The 21,165-nt window shown below is 41.7% G+C and overlaps 1 protein-coding gene across 2 annotated transcripts in view; it reads right to left on the bottom strand.

The window, feature by feature from the left end:
- Positions 1-286: 286 nt before the first annotated feature.
- The window catches only part of PDE7B (phosphodiesterase 7B), a 164,433-nt gene continuing 143,554 nt past the window's right edge, over positions 287-21,165 (bottom strand). For both annotated transcript variants that reach the window (XM_065733542.1, XM_065733552.1), the window contains 10 exons: positions 20,783-20,934; positions 20,215-20,278; positions 18,007-18,102; positions 16,263-16,363; positions 14,335-14,466; positions 11,481-11,572; positions 9,407-9,551; positions 7,361-7,457; positions 5,125-5,205; positions 287-3,223 (listed from right to left, as the gene is read on the bottom strand). In XM_065733542.1, the coding sequence (XP_065589614.1) occupies positions 3,006-3,223; positions 5,125-5,205; positions 7,361-7,457; positions 9,407-9,551; positions 11,481-11,572; positions 14,335-14,466; positions 16,263-16,363; positions 18,007-18,102; positions 20,215-20,278; positions 20,783-20,934 (1,178 nt within the window). In that variant the 3' untranslated portion in view covers positions 287-3,005. The remainder of the gene's footprint in view (positions 3,224-5,124; positions 5,206-7,360; positions 7,458-9,406; positions 9,552-11,480; positions 11,573-14,334; positions 14,467-16,262; positions 16,364-18,006; positions 18,103-20,214; positions 20,279-20,782; positions 20,935-21,165) is intronic.

The following is a 21,165-nucleotide window of genomic DNA, read 5'->3' on the forward strand; positions in this document are numbered from 1 at the left end:
TTGCCAGACATCTGTTGCCAGAGCCTAATTTTTCGGCTCACTTTTATCTTGAGCACCTGAGGCGAACTGGTCCAGACCCAAACTTGCATAATGGGTTTGGCTTACAACTACAGAAGCATTTCTGGAGCCACCCTGAATCTACTACAAGCACTGTTTCAGTGTGACTGAAATCTAACAAGAATGTTCAGTGCACCCAACCCTCAACCATGAACAAAACAAACAGCAACAACAAAAAACCCTGTTTGTTTTAAGAGCAGCTTTTCAAAGTTTATTAGGAAGATTATAATAGGCCCCTTAGGCTCTGATTGCAGAAGTCTTGGTCGTACTGTAGCTGTAACAGAACTTGTTGTGCATTAAGCTCTCCTGTTGGACCTATTTTCTGGATGCTCCTCAGCAGCACAACAGTGCTTCTGTCGAGCTTTTTATGCTGCTAGACACCAGGTTTATTTAACTAAACCTCAGAACGCTTAAAAAAAGTTCTTTGAACTAGATGGAAAATGGCTTCAATTTCTTAGTATAAGAGAGAAAACAAGGGAAATGATATTCTTTTGTACGTACTTAAGTGCTTGTAGGCAGCACATTATACTGCTTGTATAACGTCCTAATAATTGTCCTAAATCTGTCATAAGGAACTATCTATCTAAAAAGCTGCAAAGTGGTGATGCTCCCACCCCCGCCGTCAGGTGGTTAAAAAGGCATTTATGTCCTAAAGTTAGAAATAATTTCCTTCTACCACAACTGCTTCTCTTTGTCTGTTATGGTGCATCTAATATCTGTGTCCCGTTCAGAAGAGGGAGGAAGGAGAGTTTTCTGTTACTCGTAGCTCCTGATTTCCACCTTCCTGTTTCACTGGATTTTAGTCCTTTTCTCTGAAGATACACATCCAATGAATCTGTAGAATAAAACATCCTTTATTTTTCTTTTCCTTCAAACATATTAGCCACCTTATGACCACGAGTACTTCGTCTAACGAAGTCAGTGTTCCCTGTAACTAAAAACAAATTCTACCACATCTTACCCTTCCAACTCTCTAAGGAAGCAACATTTCTCTCAGACACCAATTTAAATAGTGCTTTGTTGGCCTGTCCAAAGCCACTGTCCCTAAACACGATTCCATGGCCGTATGTGCTAGCTCTTTTGGAAAACAGCAGTGCTGATTTGATGTGCTGAGGGTTTACAACAATGCTGCACTTTGCCTGAATACAGTTAGCCACTTTGGGGAGAGACAGGACAATCACTTTGGTGCAATGCGGTAGTGTCCAAGAATGCAACCTCACTGAACTGATGGAAGCTTAAGGAAAGCTTCCTATAGAATTAACTGAGGCAGTTTATGGCATAAATAAGGCCATGTATCTTTCAGAAGAATGAGATCACAGCATTCATAGAATTAATCAATTACTGTGACAGTTAGGAGGATTTTCCTTAACAGACTGACTGGAAAGTATTTTTTCCTTCAATGAGTGAGACGGATCTAGCAGTCAGGTGAGGGTTTAATTTCTTATTTTTCTTAATGAAAAGAAAAACACAAAATGCATTTATGTGCTAGCTTTCTAAGTAAGAGAATATGGGGGGGGGGAATCCATCTCCACTACACCATCACTTAAGAAAACAGCTGGACTCCAGAATTAGTAGGATGTCGATCTCTTTAGATCACTTATGCTACTTAATAAAAATTCACACTGTAGAATAAATGTTAATCCGACTGAACTGTCAAACTGTGACTGTTGCTGCGGGCTTCTGGCCTTGCTTACTTGTGAATTTGAACTAAAACTTCAGGTTCTCTGAAGCTTTTGCTTCTACTGAATGTGCAAGGTGCTATGGATTAACAGCACGGACCCATATGGAATGTGTTTGAAGTTTTCAAGAAGTTATCCTGCCAGACTTCATTCCCTAATGACCTGTGGTACACCTTTGTTAGTGGAAAGGCAGTACAGAACTGTTCTCTTGTGATCGTATGATTTTTGGCAGCTGTCAGAAGATGAAGGATGCTAAAAGTTAAGGCTTTTATCCACAAACCATGGTGAATATTAATAAACTCTATACCATATTTACAAATGGTTTCTCTTGTATTAAAACTAACAGTATTCTGTTCACAGTGCCAATGTTTTTTACAGGTAGCAATCCCACAGTACTCCAGTATTTTGGCATGGGAATCAGTAGCGTCTCGTATTTACAGAGAATGTACACACACGAATATAAACACGTTACTTGAAACAGTACTCAAAAGGTAGATCTGTTTGTGTGTCAGAGGGTTGGACTGTACGACACCTTCCCTTTCATTTGCGAGGGAATGCTGCTCCTTGCAATGAGAAGATGCCCGTCTTTTATCCAAAGTGGCATAAAAATGATTACCAAAATGAGCCTCGTTACACTGGAGCTGTGTACGTGGAATTGTGTAACTTCAGTCCAAAGTTTATAGATCCGTTTAGTGCACAGAATACAAAAGTTAAAAAGGTTTTTTTTATTTTAATTACTAAAATAACCAGATTCTCTCTGCGAGCGCTGTCTCACTCAACCAGTGTCCTCCGGGTTCTGAAGATGCTGGTGGTTTCATGTGCAGCCCGGCTGCCAGACTGGAAAGCGTATGGCGCTCTGGGCCTATGTACATATGTCACAGTATGACTCATGGTAAATGAATGTATAACCAAGAGTGTCTCTATCCTCTCCTGTTCTTTCAGTAATCCTCTCTGCTTCGTGGTAGCAGTAACTGGCTCCGCTTCATCAGCTCTGCTGGCTGGGACCCTGCATTCAAGCAGTTCGTGAGCAGAAGTGACGGATGGCATCAGGCATGTGCAGAATGAAGAGAGGGGAGAGGGAGATGGAGGAGATCCAGAAAGGAACCAGTGGAACCATGGGTTTGTTCATGAGGACCCTTACAGCGTCTGCATTGCTGTTTCTTCCCTTTCCATGGTCTTGACAACAGGCTCCTAGCTCCTCGGGGTTTTGCTTGCTGCTGTGATCAAGACGGAGATAGCAGTGCTATAAGGAAAAGTGCAAAGCTGCCACTAAGGAGTTCCTTCTTCACTTAAAGTCTGTTCCTGGCTGCCAGTCACTTGACCTGAGTGGTCATTGCTCCTACTACTGCTGTGTTGCTTATGGAGCAAACTCCTCCACTTTGCCTTGTTCCTCCTGAGATGGTTTAGCATATTTTCAGATAAGGGGGTATCTCCTGTAAACTGGGCCCACCTCTCAAAAAGTGGCTCTACAATGTACGTCATGAACCCTAGGGAAAGAGAGTAGAGCAGGTCAGGAACAAATTCATTCCCTGAGCATGTTATCCCCCACAGAGTGCCTCAGCTGAGTACAGCACTACAAGCTGTGAAAACCTTGAAGAGAAATGACAGTAAGCCCTCAAGCAGCCATCAGCTCCTCTTGTAAAAGAGGCAACTTTTGTGCACGTCACAGAGATAGGGATCTGTCTGACTGGGGTAAGTTAAACTGGAGAGGTTGCCTCCTACTCTGAGATTTCAGACTAGAAAGTAGCCTGCTGCCTTCAATGGTTGGTTTGGATAGGTTTCTTTTTTTTTTTTTTTTTGAACATTTTTATTAGTGTGTATTGTGACTCTTGTGTTACCTGCAATTCTTATTGTTAACACACCTAGCGTGAGGAAAAAGAAAAAAATGTTGATGCTGGTGTTCAGTATCAACTTACTTTTAGTTACCCTAGATACAGGGTTTTCCAGCCTCAGCTTTAACAAACTTGAAGTTATTGCTGCAAAAACAGCGAGTGCTGCTGTGGCTGTCCTGCTCCCTACTCCAGAACTTTCTGGGCTGTAGTAGCTTGGGGGGGGGGGACTTCTGTATACTATACTATACGTCATAAATACCTTCTTTACTGCAGAGTGCAGACAAGGACAGCAGTTGAAATGTAAGTGCTGGCCTTTAATATCACAAGAGAAGAATATGTAACAGCTTCTTTGCGTCAGAAATATTTGCCTGTCCTGACCTGCTGGGGAGTGACCTTAGCACTGGGTTGTATCACATACAGGAAAAGCTTGTATTTAATAAGTTAGCATACTTCTAGCAAAATTGCTGATAAATGAAAACAAAGGGAAACGAAACTTTTAACTTTTTTGCAATTTAAAACTTTTAAACTGCAGTTTGTTTCCAACGTAAAAATGAGCTCAGCGTACTTCAAAGCCAGCTCTAGTGCACGGCTGTAGCCTTGTTACATGGGGACAGACAAATTGTAGCAGGTTCCTCTGCATATGGTACAGGTACAGGCAATTTATATTTAATCAGTTTCCACATCATGTTGTTTCTGGAAGAGGAAAAGGAAGATGATAAACACCTTAGAAGCAATCGTTCTGTTGTGAGACAAGCAGTATTTTATGGCCATACAGCTGTCTGCTTAACAGCCTATGTGTACGGTGTGAAACTGTGGATGCATTTACGGAAATGCAAACTGCAAAGTAACCACTGGGCTGCTGCTGAGAGTCATCTGCAGGCACTGCCATGGAAACTTGCTGGCTGCTTCAGATCAGTCTGCTGTCCAGCAAGGGGAGGCTGCGGGGATGGCAGCATGCAGCAGAGGCGGAGGAGAAAACTGCTCTGCTGGCAGTATGTCAGGCTTTGTGGATGGCAGCTCAAGTGTCTTTAAAAAGAAGGGAAAATGAAGAAACTGGTGTTGTTGCCCTGACTTGATGCCCTGAGATTCTCAGGGAACTACTAAGGTAACAATTAATATGATGGTCTGAAGGCTCTTAATGAATCTTTTCATGTTCTGCACTGGATGCAGCAGGAGCATCATGCTGTGGAGTGTTTATGAAGAATCTGTGGGAAACTGGGCAGGAAAATAACAGAGGTGCTGCTTTAAACAAGAGGCTGTGCAGTGTGCTCGGCTGTTGCAGAGATGTTTTTCCCTCATCATCCCAAACAGCCCAAGAATTCCATGGAATTAAGCTTGCAACGGGCTGATGACGCATTTGAAGCAATGTCATGTGTCAACTGATGAAGACAGCAAGAAGTCAATCTTAGATCAGATGTTCAGTATTCACAAAGCTGACCTTTGCTGCTGATTCACTGGGTTTATGTTGCGGATGGATTTTCACATATCATGTTTCTGTTTGAGCTTGTGCCACACTGAGATAAACACGGAGGAGACAGAACAAAGCTGATACTTACCAATCTGTATGCTTGGTATTGTATCCTTCTGTTGATTACAAAGTGGGCTTATTTCCAGTTCAAATTTTTGCTCCAGGTCACCTATAACATTAAAAAAAAAACAAAAAAAAACTGCTACTTCAGTCTCTGTACCTGCATCAGCCTCATACAGTGACTACAGCTGTATGGTTTTGAGCAGTTGGAACCTGGTACCAATGAGAACCACATATAAATGTGAAAGAAAGATGAAATTCAAGGCTGTCTTACATTTGTGTCATATATTAAGTGGGTATTCAGGGCTATGCTGAGCTTGCATCATTAGTTCCTTGAGTAGTCCAGGAACCCCTTATAGATCTCCTGCACAGGATGGACTTGATTGGAGCCAATTGAAGCTGCTGTTGCCATGTGCACAGCAACCACCTGTCTCACTGGGGTGATTTGTTTTCCACATGCAAGCATTAGCCCATTAAAAGATTGCTGTAAATTAGTATTTTTTTTAAACACGGTGAGTGGAACACTCATCTTTTGTTATTGTTTACCCTCTCAGAGACTCTACCAGACTGTAAGGAGCACTGCATGAGGTACAGAACCTTTCCTCCTTATGGTTTGGGAGGGATGAGACCAGCTGCGTACACACTGTGCTGTGCTGCTCTTCCATTTGAGTTACTAAAAGGGATACTGCAAGTAAGTGCTGTTTAGAAGAAACATATCCATAAGTCCAAGTCTGACCTGCTAGAGCAGGCAGAACATCATATTCAACCTAAAAGAAACATTTTGCTTTATATCCACTGTTTCTGTTTAAAAGCACTTTTATTCTGTACCCACTAGCACACAGTCCTCACTTGAATTTTAAACAAAACAAAAAATCATTGTAACTTTTGTATGCATAACCAAAGGAAAATAATAATGCACTAACTCTGGTACCTGCCTCACCTGTCATTAAAAATCAGAGCAGAAGAGCAATAGTTTTTAAATGTCACAACAAATACTTTCTAGCGCCAGCATTGTTTTTAAGGAGAAGTCTAAAAATAATATATATTTCTAAGTGATAATAGTATTTGACTCCACGATATTTATTTTTTGGTCACACTTAGCAGGATTACATTGTACAAAAAACCTCACATTTTGATTGTCTTTCTGCCACATAACTACTCTTCTTTTCCTTGTATAGCTAAGTACATATAACTATTCTCAGAGGTGTATTTTAGAAATGTTGCTGGTGTGCTTTGAGTCTTGGGGAAAAGGTTTGTAAGAGCTGAGGCTGCTGCCTTTCTCAGCATGTTCCCTCACTGCCCGGGGATGAGGTATGGGTCCCTGGCTTGGACATTATGCCTTGGCTATACAGCTCATGACACAAACCCCCATCCTGCAAGTTGCTTCTGTTGCTTTGAAAGCATCAAAGTCAAAGACATTTCACCAGCTTGAACTGACATTGGCCAAAAATTAACTTGTCCTATTAGTCCTTGTACAGTTAGTCCGTAACACTAACTGTGCTAGGTACTAGCCCCAGTGTTGCTTAATTCCATTCTGCGGACTTTTAACTGAATTGAGTACTTCACTGTGTGCTCTTCCAGAATTGGTACCGCTTGCCTGAGGCTCTCAGGATGCAGAGAACAAAGAATTTAGCAGTGATTAAACTCTGCTGCACCCTGCCCGTGTTGTAGCACAGCGTGACCTTGTCTATGCAGATAGAGCCAAATGGTGCAATTACTGTGTTTAAAAAAAGCCCTGCATGACTGAGCTCTCTGCAGGGGTCTAAAGCATTTGCAATAGGTTCTAGCAGAGCATTGCCTTGCCTGCTTTGTTCCTGTAAGCCATGTGAAGGGGCCTTGCCACGCTGGAGAACAGCTTGTGAATTCTCTCTGCATTTGTACGCAGAAGAGTGCATCATGTTTGGGAAACTTGGAGGGTGAGAGTCTGAACAGGGAGATAAATCACAGTGGCTAGTGGGATGATTCAAGGCCAGGCTGGATGGGGCCCTGGACAGCCTTATCTAGTGCCTGATTTAGAGGGCGGCATTCCTGCCTGCAGTGTACCTAGATGAACCCTTCCAACACAAGCCACTCTGTAGCCCTGGCCTGGTTTCAGCTTGGAAATTCTGAGGCTGCCTTGAGGGGGTCTCTGGGAGGGACTGCAACTGCAAGCTGTGGGTTCCCCTGTGGGTTCTAAGAGCTGAGGGGCAGCACACCATGAGAAGGTTTGAGGCCAAGGCAGGCTGCCTCCACATAGCAGCTGTGTGTCCCGAGCAGGGGCTGACCTTGCCGGTAGAACTCCTCACAGACCCGCTCGCTCCACTGCTTGCTCAGCTCCCACAGCCGGCAGGGGTTGCAGATATCAGCGCACTTGAGCGCAATCTGAAAGCGAAAGAGAAAAGCAGAGGTGAGAGAAAGAGATTGTTATCCAGCAGTGCTTCAGTTGTAAATATGCAGTTGTGAAATCCTCAGGCCTCACCTGCAGGAGGGGTTAGGATCACCTGTTGGGCTCTGAATCTCACCCAAATATGCCTTTTGAGGAAAAAGCATTTACTATGGCTGCAAATAACCCTCTCTGTTTACTGCAGGGAGAGCAGGAGGAGGGCCGAATTCCAAAAGATGGCAAAGTCTTCTGGATATTCCCCTCTAGGAGCAAGCCAAGACAAGCTGCAGGCTGGCTCCTGCTGACTGCCTGGCTCAGCTCTGTGAGCGATGCTGAGGGGAGGATGAGCCAAACCTGTGTGAGACAGTGCAGGCTCGCTTCCCGGTGGGCTGACTGACCTCTCACCTCACTGCAGTTGCACTTCATTTTAATGTCTGTGTGTTTTCCTTTACAATGCTCAGCCCAGGGCCCTCGGGCTTGGTTTCACTTAGCTATCCAGTACTGCCACGTGCTTTGCAGGGGAGCGAGTACAGCAGGGAAAGAGATTTTCACAATCAAGTAACTGCTTCAGAAAAGTGAGCTAGATCGTGGTCTGTCTGTCTCACTGCTTGCTACAAGATGCTGTGAGCCTCATTTCCTAGATAGACCCAACACAGTCAGCATGATGGAGGGCAGAATTCATCTGGCACCCAGAGAGGAAAACAGAAGTGTTTCCTGTTAAGCAGAGGAGGGAGGTCTCCAAGTCTCTGTTCTCTCTGGATTAAATTGATTATCCTTAACATTACTGTGTATTCAAACAACATTCCCAACATTCTTTAACCTATCCTAACCAGTGAAAACTTCTTGTGTGTTGTTTTTTTTTTCCTTCTTCCACAACTAATCCTCCAACTAAGCAAATCTCCCCAGACCTCTGTACAACCTTCTATCTATGTACCTTCAAGGAAGCACATAAGGATTTTTTTTTTGCTGTAGTTGAGATCTGTAATCCCTGTGCCTTGGCATTTGCACAACTTCCTCACGTAATCTATGCAGAAATATGATAAGCCCATCATCCCGCCCTGCACGGGCTGTGCAGAAACCTGACAGAAGAATATGTTTCATGGAGAACGGATGAGCAGATTGCCACATTTCCCACGCTTCTGGAGGGGGAAGAAGCAACAGATCAGTACTTCATCCCTTGCAGCTGTCACCTTTCCCTTAACCTCAACAGAGTGGAAATGTGTAGACGTTTGTTTTGTAAATGACAACGATTAAACTCTTCTAGGTATATAAGAAGGAAACTGATGTCATTTCTCCACAGAAGCTTGCAAATACTGATACTTTAATCACAATAATATGTTAATAGGTAGAGGTTTATGCTGAAGAGCCTGTTAATGACTGAAGCTTAGTTAGAAGAATCACCCTGAATGTTTGATTTTTAAATAAAACATGGTTTCTTCATTAGCTGGAAAGATTCAATAGAGAAACATCTGCTGCCATGGCAACAGCTGTCTCCACAGTGGCAGTTTATGAACATCAGACACAGGAACAGCGCTTGGACACCTGACGTCAGGCTGTCTTGGGAAGAACGCTGAGAAGGGGGCACTCCTGTCCATCACTGGGAAACAACACCATCAAAATGATAGTTGCCACAAGGAGACTAAAATTGAGACACTGCCTGGAAAGCGATGCAGTGGTCTAAAAGTTATCAGTAACTTATCGTCATTTCTGAGCATGTGACACACTGTCTGCTGCATTCCCAGCTTTTTAACTCAAGGAGATACAATAAAGCAATACTAGAGGCACCTTAAGCTTTTCTGACATGCCAGGTGGTGGAAGCGGAGGTTACAGTGATAGCTAAGGTGATGCTGTTTGTCAGACACACTATCCTACACCATTCTAACATGTACTAGGAAATACCATGGCTTGAAAAACAAGAAAACAAAAGTGGAAAATTTTTAAAAGTTACCTGAAGCATAAAATGTCTGTCCTGTGCATCCTCCAGTCTCAAATCCTGATTGTCAAGGTGAGACTTCAGACGAATCAAAAACTCATTCTGCCTGTTGATGTCTGTTGCCAAGATCAGGGAGCCTAACTGCTGTTCGATGTCCTGTCTGCAATTAAGGAAAATAAGCCTCATCACTCATGGAACCACTGGACACTAATAGCTCAAAACAGCCTGCTATAAACCATAGCTAGCATAAGGCTTCCTTGTTCTTTATGGATCCAATCTGATCTGATTGGTCATTTTCTGCTAAGGTTGATACAGTGTGACTGTTCTAGCTGTCTAAATGGCTTTGGCAGGAAGGGATAATGTGGAAGAAAAATGCTTGCTTGTGTAGGTGGTTGTGAAAGCACTAGGAAAGTGAAAAATAAAGAGCATGGTGCATCCAAAAAACGCTCACATCTTATTCCGGCCACTCTGAATACTGCAGCATTAAAGTAGAAGTTGGTTTGAAGGATTTCTGAAGGAGTACAGAGCTTACTGCTTCCAGATAACTTGTTCCTATTCCTGGCAAGGTCACTTGTAATCAAACCTTAATATTGCAGGGTATTCAATGGCTTGATCTCCATTCCTTGGTGAGAGTGGCAGGACATTCAGCCTACTCCAGACACGTCCAACCCATGGCCCACAGGCCACACGCAGTCCTGCACAGCTAGCACTGCAGCTGCCCTCACCCCATGCCATTATGGCAGGGACACAGCCCCTCAGCACCAACTGAACATCACTGTGCTATCAGCACCACCGGGGCAGAATGCAGTGCCAGCTCATAGTGATGCCAGGTACATTTATGGATTTTGATACATGGGCTAGACACAGTCCTGTGAACAGAGAAAAATAATACACCTGTGCTTTCTCTTTTGATAAAGGAATTTGAGAACAAGTTACAAGACTGACAAAGAAATCTTCAATTTTTGGTTTAGTTACAACTCCATTTTCAGCCCACATAAAGATATTACTTGTGAATTTTCAAATGGAACGTACAGAGTTGTAACCAAAATTTGATCGTGTCTCTTCACCAGATTTTCATAAACCCTTTCTTATCAGAGAGAAATACCCCTCACTTCACAGTCATGCCTTAGTTGTGTCGTTGCTTTTTGGCAGTACGTACATTTGTGAACAAATATTTTGAAGGATGAAGCATAGGAAGAGTAAAAGTCCATCAAAAGTCCCTGACAAACACCTTGAGAGCTCACTGAGAATTGCAGCCACCGCCATCGAACCGAACTGATGTGTTAGCTTCACAGAAAGACCATCACACATCCCACTAGTTTTTTGGTTTTGTTGCTTTTGTAAGTTTTAATCAAAACATTAAAAATTAAAATAAGTCGTTACTTTATATACATTCATTGCATATATTATGAGGGCTGCTCTGAAAGTAATGCCTCCTGTTTTATTCTGTTGGTCAGTGATATCAGAAGTAGGTGCTGTTGGTACAGCAGTAGAGGTTGAACCTCCCCAACAACATTCTGTTGCATGTTGTTGCAGTGCAACAGATGGCAGCAGAGGGACGGTCTGACAGAATGGCATGAAGCGGTGTGTGCCACTGAACTCCTCCACGTGGAAACAATGGCATCCACTGACATTTACTGATGGTTGCTCAATGTTGATGGTGACCAAACAGTGCATGTGAGCACAGTGAGGTGGTGGATGGGCGGTGCATTTCATCAGTGGCAACAGTGACAGTGGGTCACCTCTGCTGGTGCAGATTTTTATGAGCACAGCACGCAGGCTCTTATTCATCGCTGGTGAAAATGCACAGCTAATGGTGGTTACTGTGTTGAAAGAGAACGTTTTGTAGTTGAGAACTGTCTCTATTAAATAGTGTTGCTGTGCTCTTTCTGTTGGTTGTAGTTTCCATGTAAATCATTAGGAGGCATTACTTTCAGAGCAACCTTTGTAGGTGTGGCCCTAGACAACTCCCTTTCACTCAGTTGGACAGCCTACTCTGAAGTCTGGTCTCTGCCCATGTCCTTCAAAAGAAGAGTGAAAGAAGCCAAGGATAAGTTTCAGAGATGTGCTGTCTCTAGCTGACACTTACGTCACCTCCTTGGGCAGATGAGCGAGGAGCCGTGATTCTCGAAGCATACCTATTGTAGATCTCCAGTGATGATTTTCTAGCACTGAAACATTCTGGTAGGAACAAAAGGGATACATGCAAGGTTTAGCCAGGTACATATGACACAGTTGCACATCTGTCACATCACACGATGCCTATATATCCTAGCTAAGATCAGGCCCATTTTTGATTTCTGCTGACAACAGAAGAGTTAACCTCATCTGACTGTGAGGTACTTTATGTTCTATCAGGTTTATTAACAAATGAATTAAATCATGATTACAAAATCTTATTTGGCTTATGGTCCTAGGCTGACCTCTCACTTTCTACAGTTTGAATACAGAGTAGACAAGAGAAAGAAAACTGAACTGCTAAACTTCTCGACTGGAAGCTTCCAATACCTGCTCAGTGAAAGCACAATGATACCAGCATCACTGAGCATCTGCAGGCATCAGCAATGTAGTCTGCAGTTTCCAACAGCCCAGCAAAACATCCTCCAATGAACTACAAACAACGAAGCACACAATGCAAATGAGATGGCTGTCACTCAGCAATAGGGACACTTCAGGGGAGTTAAGGCATCTTTTGGGAACTATTTAGTGGCTTTTTCAGTAGATGGACACTAGATTCAAGGACAAAAACAACACAAAAAATCCCATCCCACAACTCAAACTTTTGGGCAGATAGAAGAACAAGAACTCCAATCTGTCACTGCTCACTAAAGAAGAGGGTCAGTATCCCCCTCTCTGTCCACTATTAATCTCTGGTCCCCTTCTGTAGTCATACAACTCTGAGACAGCTATGCAAAAGTGACAGTGCAAATCTGAGCGATTTTCCATTACAATATTTACTGCAGTATGTTCTGATGTTTTTGAATTCACATTTATCACCTCTATTTTGGTGTATACTTTTTGCTTCCCTAATAGAAATCAGATACTAGGGAAAAACAACAACAAAACAACTTTCCAACATAAGAACTCAGAACAAGCTATGAAGCTAATATCCAGTCTAATAATGACTTTTGACAGCAATTCTGTTCTATCCATCCTTATCAAACAAATGCTTTACCTTCATGGAAAGACTCTTTTTTTCCTTTTCTCTCTGACTGGCTCACAGCTGAGTATGAGAGACTGTCTGCCCTGCCTCTATCTACTTACACTTACTATGCTGGCATGGAGCACTACTGAGCTCTGCATGGAAATTTGCTTGCCTGACACTTGGTCACACTGAAGGCAAGCCAGAGCTCAACTGAGCATGTAGGCATCCCAACACATGCTTCCATCCAACTAATAGTTACTCAAAGGAAAAAAAAGTAAAAGTCAGGTATCCAATCCAGATTTCCATTTCTGTAAATCCCTGCTCTTTGCTTGCTGCTATTTGAGAACTTAAAGCCAGTACAGCATCCTGTATCCCATGTTTAAAGTACATGGAGCGAGGAAAAGGAAAGGTCAAGTTAACAAGTGACAAGTGAGCATGAAGTCATATGACACCCCTGTTAAATGCGAGCAAGCCAGAATCCCTGAAGCTGTTGCCAACCATTAGGAGTCAGCTATTCCACCTAGAAATACTCTACTGCCTTATTAAGCCTAATTGCCATTAGTTATCTGATCACTTAAGCTGGAAGGGAGATTACCCATGCAGGGAGAACGTCCATGTGATGGCCTGCAGACTGGTGTTTTCAGCTCTTGATCTCCAGAGGGATTGCTTTCCCGCGCTTTTAAAAATTACTTTGTTAACAGTAGCACAGGTTTATTTTAAAAGTTGAATGTTAGGAAGTCTCTGTCACAACAACTAAAGGACTGACGTAACACAAACTTAAAGACTAAGGCAAAATCTCCAATCCATGACAGAGCCAGTCACAAAGCTTGGAGTCTCTGAGCATTGACATGTGCTGGCTGGGGATCCCATGGACCAGCTTCTTTCTGTGCCTCAGGGCACAAGGGCAACTGAATCCTAACACAACCAATTTCTTAAACCTAAGTGTTGCTTGTGTAGGGCAAAACAAGAGAGAACCTCCTGACAAGTACAAAGCAAGTCACAGCAAACTCTTGATTTCTACTTGCACAGAAACACACACAGCTATTAGTGAGCCTTCCTCAGACTGATTTTTAACAAAAGATATTCTGTTTCTGATACCCTCTTGTAAAGGTTGAAGTTGACTCTTCTGAAGAATAGAAATCACTACAATTACCATTTAATTACTACAAACTACATTTAGTGCAACCATGATGATTTATGGCATTGCTCAAGTGTATACATAAAGAGACGTGCATATATGCAAATACACATGCAAGCCAAGAAAGCTTGATTATATATAAATGACAATTGTAGATAAAATCCAGTGCTACCATAATTGACATGAGCCAGAAGTTTAAATACGTTTAGAAAAGTCCCCAGAAAACAGTGGAGGATGGGTTCACTGATGGTCACTGAGCCACCAATGAGCTGTGCTTTTGTTTCAGGAAGTCTTCTACTACTGCCTGATGGTGCTGAGAGGATAAATATCAGGTGAGAGACAACACTGTACTTACCCCAGGCTTCTATTTCTCTCTGAGATCTTTTACTGGTTGCTCTCAGAAACAAGATACTGGTCTAGACAGACTGTGGCATGACCTATGGTGGCTCCTTTTAAGTCCTTCCCTTGTATCTCTAGGCATATTTGCGTAAATAGCTATTTTCCTTTGGTTTCCTCTATCTTCTGTGAGTCATGTGAAGCAAAAGTTTCCTTTAACGTAATGCCAATTTAAGACATCCTTTCTGTTTACTTGCTTGCTCCAGAAAAAGAAATGCAAACTGACACCATTTTACATATTATCAACGTGGTGAGTGTTTTTACCTGGTACAGGCTGGCAAGGTGGTGTTTCGTTTTGATCAAAAATGGCTGGTTGACCCCTGGATGATCCACATCGTGAGCTGCAGCAGCCAGCAGTCCAAGCATGATGTCCGATGGGGTGAGGAAGTTGGCAAGCTGAATCACACATTAATCACAACAAGAAGGCAAACAGTAAACACTTCCCCCGGTCCCATCCCCCTGTTTGGCAGACAAACAAATCAGCTGACTACATGGAACTGCTCAGTTTTGTAGGAGAGTGCATAGACACCAAGAACAAAAACTAATAAACTGTAAACAACCTTTACAAGGTTGATTACTGAACAAATACCTACGAAGAATCAGACCATGCTAATGTTACTACAATCTGTATTTCTTATCTCTTTACTGTTAATGGTAATGTATAGATCGTTATACGGGTGTTTGAGAGCTTGGTCTGAAAGATTCAGTTTAAAATAGTATGTATACCAGCAGGTTGGAGTGTTAGTATCCTCACTCATTATTTAGCAACATCAACAACACATCATGCTTCATTTTTCTAGAAGAGCATCACGCTGTGCAATGCAGAGTTTACAAACTTCTGAAATTTCAAAATGGGTAATTAGATTATCTTCAAATGCTGGCATGCTATGAGAGAGTATTATTTAATTATCCAACTTCAGACATACAAGTCTGAAAAACTACCCAGATTTCTTCTACTACACAGTTTATTATACAGAAGCAAATTTGTTGCCACTGGAAAAAATAATAAAGACTTAGGATCTTATTTTTCCAAGAGTGAGTTAGTCATTACCAGCCTGATGAGTGTGTACAGTCCATGACATGAAAGATGCATGCTGTGATGAGGAACTAACAAGCTGTATACAGATATGGATGCTGACTGTCCTCTGCACTTTTTGTCACAAGAGACATGCAGATCTTGCAGAATAAAGTGAAGGAAAACTGAGGGTTGCTCCTATCCTCACAGTTTCTATATTCCGGTCTGAACACTTGCTAATTCTAGCATAACTTTGTTTTGTTTAAGTCAAGTCAGGAAAGATTTGTTATGCTCTTATACTGAGGTCACCATTATTAGGGGGCCTATAGTAAAGCTGGGGAGTGACTTTTTATTGGGGCATGTAGCCAAAGGACAAGGGGAAATGTTTTTAAACTGGAAGAGGGTATATTTAGACTGGATATTGGGAAGATATTCTTTACAGAGAGGGTGGTGAAACACTGAAGCAGGTTGACCAGAGAGGTTGTGAATGTTCCCTCCCTTGAAGCACTCAAGGCCAGGCTGGATGGGGCTGTGAGCAGCCTGATCTAGTGGGAGGTGCCCCTATCTATAGCAGGGGGTTGGAAATAGATTATCTTAAAAGTTGCTTCCAACCCAAACCATTCTATGACTCCATGATTACAGTATATAAGTGCCTTCCAATAACACATTAAACAACATCATAATTGTCTAACGCCCTTATTTTGCGAGGGCTTACTGCAACATTTATGAAGCTGCTGCTGGATTTTGTAGAGGATACCCTTGCAACAAGACAAGTCAAAGGGACTGTATGCCATTTTTGGTGTTTCACTGCCAAATCTAGTATGTTGAAACAGTGATACGAGGACTGATGTCCTGAAGTGACTGAGGAATGGGTAGGCACTGCTTCCTACTGGCACTGCTGGGAGGACTGTCATGCCAAGTGGATGGTTGGTGACACTGTCATAGCAGAACTTGCCAGAGCTCATATAACATCACCTGGATACATAATCTAAATGATGGGAAGTGACTTCAGTAGCTTGTTTGAAACTGTAAGATAACTACAAGTTTGCAATCATTTTCTGCTATCTAAAAACTAGTGCTTTTTTGAAGTGGATTTTTATTTATTTATTTTTTTACTCCTGGGGAAACAATTTGAGCATTCTCTGAAAGCAGCATCAATGTGAAAGGCTGTCCTTACCTTGGGCTCCCTTAGATAGCAGTGCATAGCTTGTGTGACATCAGCAGCATGGACAGCGTTGTGGTAAGGGTTCTGGCTGTGATAATCTTCTTGAACCATGACTGAGAAACAAAACAGAAAACAAAGATCCTTTTGTCTTTGAATTCCATGGCTACAACGGGGAACTGGATTTAAAATACAATTTGAGGTTTTGCAGTCAGCTGCCTATGGAGTTTCTTGAAATACCTGTAGCTTACTTAGTGACTGGTGCTCTTTGCAGAAAAAAAAAATGCATGAAAGGATTTGTGAGGCCCATGGGGATACTCGGTCTAGTTCATAAATCAACTCTTTCTTGCCTTAGTGAAGGCTCTCATTCAGGAGTAAAATAAATAAGGAAGAAAGGCAAATTTATCCACAACGGAGTGTAATTATTTAGGTTGCTGTCATGGGGGAGTAATATGTCATTACAGCAGTGCAGCCTGATTTACAGCAGCAGGAGGAGAGGCCCTGACACCCTGGCACCATTTGCTGCTTGAGGACTATAGTCCAAGGCATTCCTACAAAGAATCAAAAGATACTGCATTTGTGTGTTTGAAGCAAGATCTCCTGTGACAGCCACGTCCATGCTTCCATTTTAAAATACTAGTTCTTCTTGCTCTATTTTGTAGAGCTGGAATAGTTCCATCTGAATGCTGAGTGAATCCCTGCTAACTCTCATTTGCACTAGCATCTAAGAGGTTTTGTGTTTCAAGTTCACCTGCTCCTTGCAGCAATACCTGCACCATTTTGGGGCAACACAACTCAGATGTTGGAAGTTGCATGCCCTCACCCAAAATGCTCTTCTTCACACCATCAAATTGATCACACAGGTAAAATTACCACAGTGCTTGTCTCCAGCATGGGCCATGCCAAAGCAAATCCCAGTCTACACTTTGTATCAGCTCATTTGAAGCTATAGTCAGTAGCAATTTAATACCTCAGTATTTCATCTCTCACTAACTGAATATTCACCTCATGTCAGGCCACAGTAGCTAGCATAGCCAGGGAGATCTGTCTCCATATCAGAGGAAAGTCTTCCAGAAGTAACAACAGTTAAAGAACAGTTAAAGAACTGTAACAACAGTTAATGTCTTCTTAAAGAAGAGATCCTGCCTTTGAAACTCTGTCTGACACTGACAAAACAGCATTCAGCTGCATTCAAAACATGAAGCAGAAAGCAATTGATTTTGGCCAATTTCTTCTTCTGGTTCGCAGACCGCATGGGGCTAATATTTCTGTTGGCAGTAACAGCAGCAGGGGCTTTCATCAACACTGTTCAGTGTAGACAGCTTGATATAATTTGTTAAATTTTGCACATAAGCTTTTAACTACCCTGGGTCTCAGTGGTCTATTAGTGAAATAATGTTGCTGTACCACAATTGTATTGTGCATGGGTAGGTCTTGCAATGCATGCCTGCTTGTGTGGGCCTCCTCTGCCTGCCACATCTCTGCATGACATATATTTTTCTAAATCATCAGTGCAACTGTGGTACTGGGATGCTTAAGTTCAATACAGAGCCTTTTAAAACACTCAACTGACTTAACAGGTACTGAATTGGGTCCCCTACTGCCTGTAAATTGTATCCTAGTAGATATCACAGAAATATTCAAAGTAATTGCAATGAAATTGTGATTTTACAGACATGCAGAACAAGCCAATGCCTTTTTTGAGGCCCTGTTTAAGCTGTATTCTGCATTTAACAATGATTTGAAGGTGAGTACTTACCTAAAAACCTATGTAATGTAACCATATCTAGCTGGAAATGGTGAATAAGTCCATGCACATTGAAGAGGTGGCAGAGCAGCGTTACAAGACTGTTTCCTAAAAGCAGAGAGGAACAACCCTCAGATTGCTTTAACATGTAGTTATCAACCAAACAAGACTAAAAATATCAGTAGTTTCCTGTTAGCCAGTTCCTATCACCTTAGTTCCCAATACATTGGCTTAGATGATACTCATATGCTAAAAAATAACTGATACATATTATTCTCTTACACAACCAAGACTTGACAATATGTCTGTGTCAGTGGAATGCTATTCTGGTGTCCCAATGTGTCTGCTATTTCAGTTTGACATAGAACACCAACTGATCAACTGGAAAACTGACGGGGTTGTTTGTAAACCACACCATCTTTGTAATCCAAGTTTACTCCAGAAATGACAGAAAGAGCAAATGGCTTTTCTGCCACTTTGGCTCGCCAAAATGTACAGATTGATTACTTAATGAGAATTCTGTAGCTTGTAATTGAAGCTTTTGATTTTATATTTGTCTATGAAACATGTACATAATCTATATGCTATAAGTATGTAGCATGTAGACATAGCTACATGCTACAAGCTTAGCTACAAGTGCATCTCACAGTGATGCAGACAGGAAAATGAGTTACAGATTTATGATCTCAAGTCCCACTTGGTAATGTTGGTCTCACTGTGAATTTCATACCAGAAACTCTGACAAAATTGAGCCAAACTATCAACTATATATCAACTATATTATATGATCAATTACACATACACACAGTGTTTAGAAAAGTTTGCACTGCATAATTCAATACTGATGTTTCCAGAAAAGTCAGAAAAAAACCCACCTAACAAACCAACCCATACAAAATATAAACAATGTCTGAAGGGAGTCTTTTCTCATTTAATGTAACTCAGGAAAGAAAATAAACATATGGACATGGAAACTGACTTGGCTACTGACCACAGGCATAGAAAGGTGATTTGGAAGAAATATGCTTTCACTTCCCTTGCCATTTGCATTCCTTTCCACTCTTCCCTGCCAGTTGCTCAGTCAAGTCACCCTCCAAACCAACTTTTCTACACTTTCTGCCATAGCCAAATTTAATTACACTGGGAGCGAGGAACAGGGGGATCTCATTCCTACTAGCAATACAGAAAGGCCAAAGGTGTGCTTATGACCTCTTCAGCAGCTGCTCAACCCAGATATAACTTGGTGTGTGCTATTATAGGCACATATTTAGAATCATAGAATCATTAAGGTTAGAAAAGATGTCTAAGATTGTTCAGTCCAATCGTCTGCCTACTATCAATATTATCTAATAGATCATGTCCTTTAGTGCCACATCTCCTTGATCCATGAACACGTCCAGGCACAGTGACTTCACCACCTCCCTGGGCAGCCTGTTTCAGTGCCTGACCATTTTGAAGAAGTAGTATTTCCTAACATCCAGCCTGAATCTCCCGTAATACAGCTTGACACCATTCCCTCTCGTCCTACCACTAGTTACATGGGAGAAGAGGCTGACCTCCACCTCGTTACAATCTCCTTTCAGGTTGTTGTAGAGGGCAATAAGGTCTCCCCTGAGCCTTCTCCAGACTGAACAACCACAGTTCCCTCAGCTGCTCCTCACAAGGCTTGCGCTACAGATTCCTCACCAGCTTTGCTGCCCTTCTCTGGACACGCTCCAGTTTCACAAAGTTTTATTGTCTTACATACTTCTCCTATTTAATTCTATCCAGATGGTTGACACAAAGCAAAGGTATTTTTGGTTAAAGGCATTTTGTATTGATAGAAATTGACCTCTTATCAACTTATCTACTCAAGTATCTAATAGGTCTGTTTTAAAGTTGCTTTACAGTTTCCCACAAAAGGAAACTGAAACACTTCCTTGAAACTAATAAGTAATTCATAATAAACAAAAAGTGAGTATAACAAGCATAACAGATTACATTAGCACAAAAGACTACACTTTAAACATTTTCCAATACTTATGAACATTCTGGTAAAAGCTTGAAAAGTTCAAGGATATGATTTTAAGAGGAGCTAATTGTGTCCGAGTCTCTTTGGTAATCTAAACTGGAAAAGTTTATTAAAGTATTAGTTAGACATTTTTAAGATAGCCATATATAAGTTAAATAGATCAATCTCTCTCTCTGTCTACATATATATATATATTTTAAAGTACTTACCATTTGTCAAGCGGTCGAACAAGAAAATGTCAAAATCCCACGTTCCCACTTTAGATAGCATATGCTAGAAAAACAAATACAGAAAGACAAAAAATAGCTATGTCAAATTGAAAAGTAGATTGAAATTACTAATTGATATTGAAGTTGCAGGAACCAATTACCTGATTAAAGTTTTGCTCGGGAAAACTAGAGAGGTGTATTTGAAATACCTAAGTGTAAGAATCAAATTTAGTTATATTAGGAGGACTGTTTGGAATGATTCAGACAGAATCACCAAGATCGGAAAAGATTGTCCATCTACCACCAGTATTTCCCACTGAACCAAGTCCCTCAGTACAACATCTAAATGTTTCTTGAACACCTCCAGGGATAGTGATTCCACCACCTCTGTGGATAACCTATTCCAGCACCTGACCACTCTTTGGGAAAAGTTTTTCCTAATATCCAACCCGAATCTACCCTGGTGCAATTTGAGACCATTTCTACATTTGTCATCTGAGCAATGAAACAAAACTTATGCTCTTTGGAATATTATTAAGATGCATGGAGATCTGGAGACCCATCTTACCCGTGCTTGCCCAAGGTAGTCCTCATCCAGCAGGTACAGAGAAGCTTGTGGTATGATTCCACGCAGTAACCGGGATGCATGGAAATACCTCTGAAAACTTAACAGTCTTTTCACCTTTTTCTTGGTGCCAATTTCCCCTGAGAGTGTTGTATCTACAAAAAGCAATCAGGTCAGGAAACCATGAAGACCAAGATCAAGGACAACATTCTCAATTATTTACTAAAGAGATGCAGCAAAAAGTTTGCTATAATGATACAGAAGTCATAACGTTCATGTCTCTTGCAAGTCCTCATGAGGGGGAAGCATTCAAACTCATTTACTTCAGCACAATACATTTGTTCAATTTAGAAAGGAAATACATCCCAGTAAGCAGACTAGTAATA

This window comes from Cyrtonyx montezumae, unplaced genomic scaffold, assembly GCF_038088225.1.
Source record: "Cyrtonyx montezumae isolate F1298 unplaced genomic scaffold, pur_monq_1.0 scaffold_0, whole genome shotgun sequence".
NCBI lineage: Eukaryota > Metazoa > Chordata > Aves > Galliformes > Odontophoridae > Cyrtonyx > Cyrtonyx montezumae.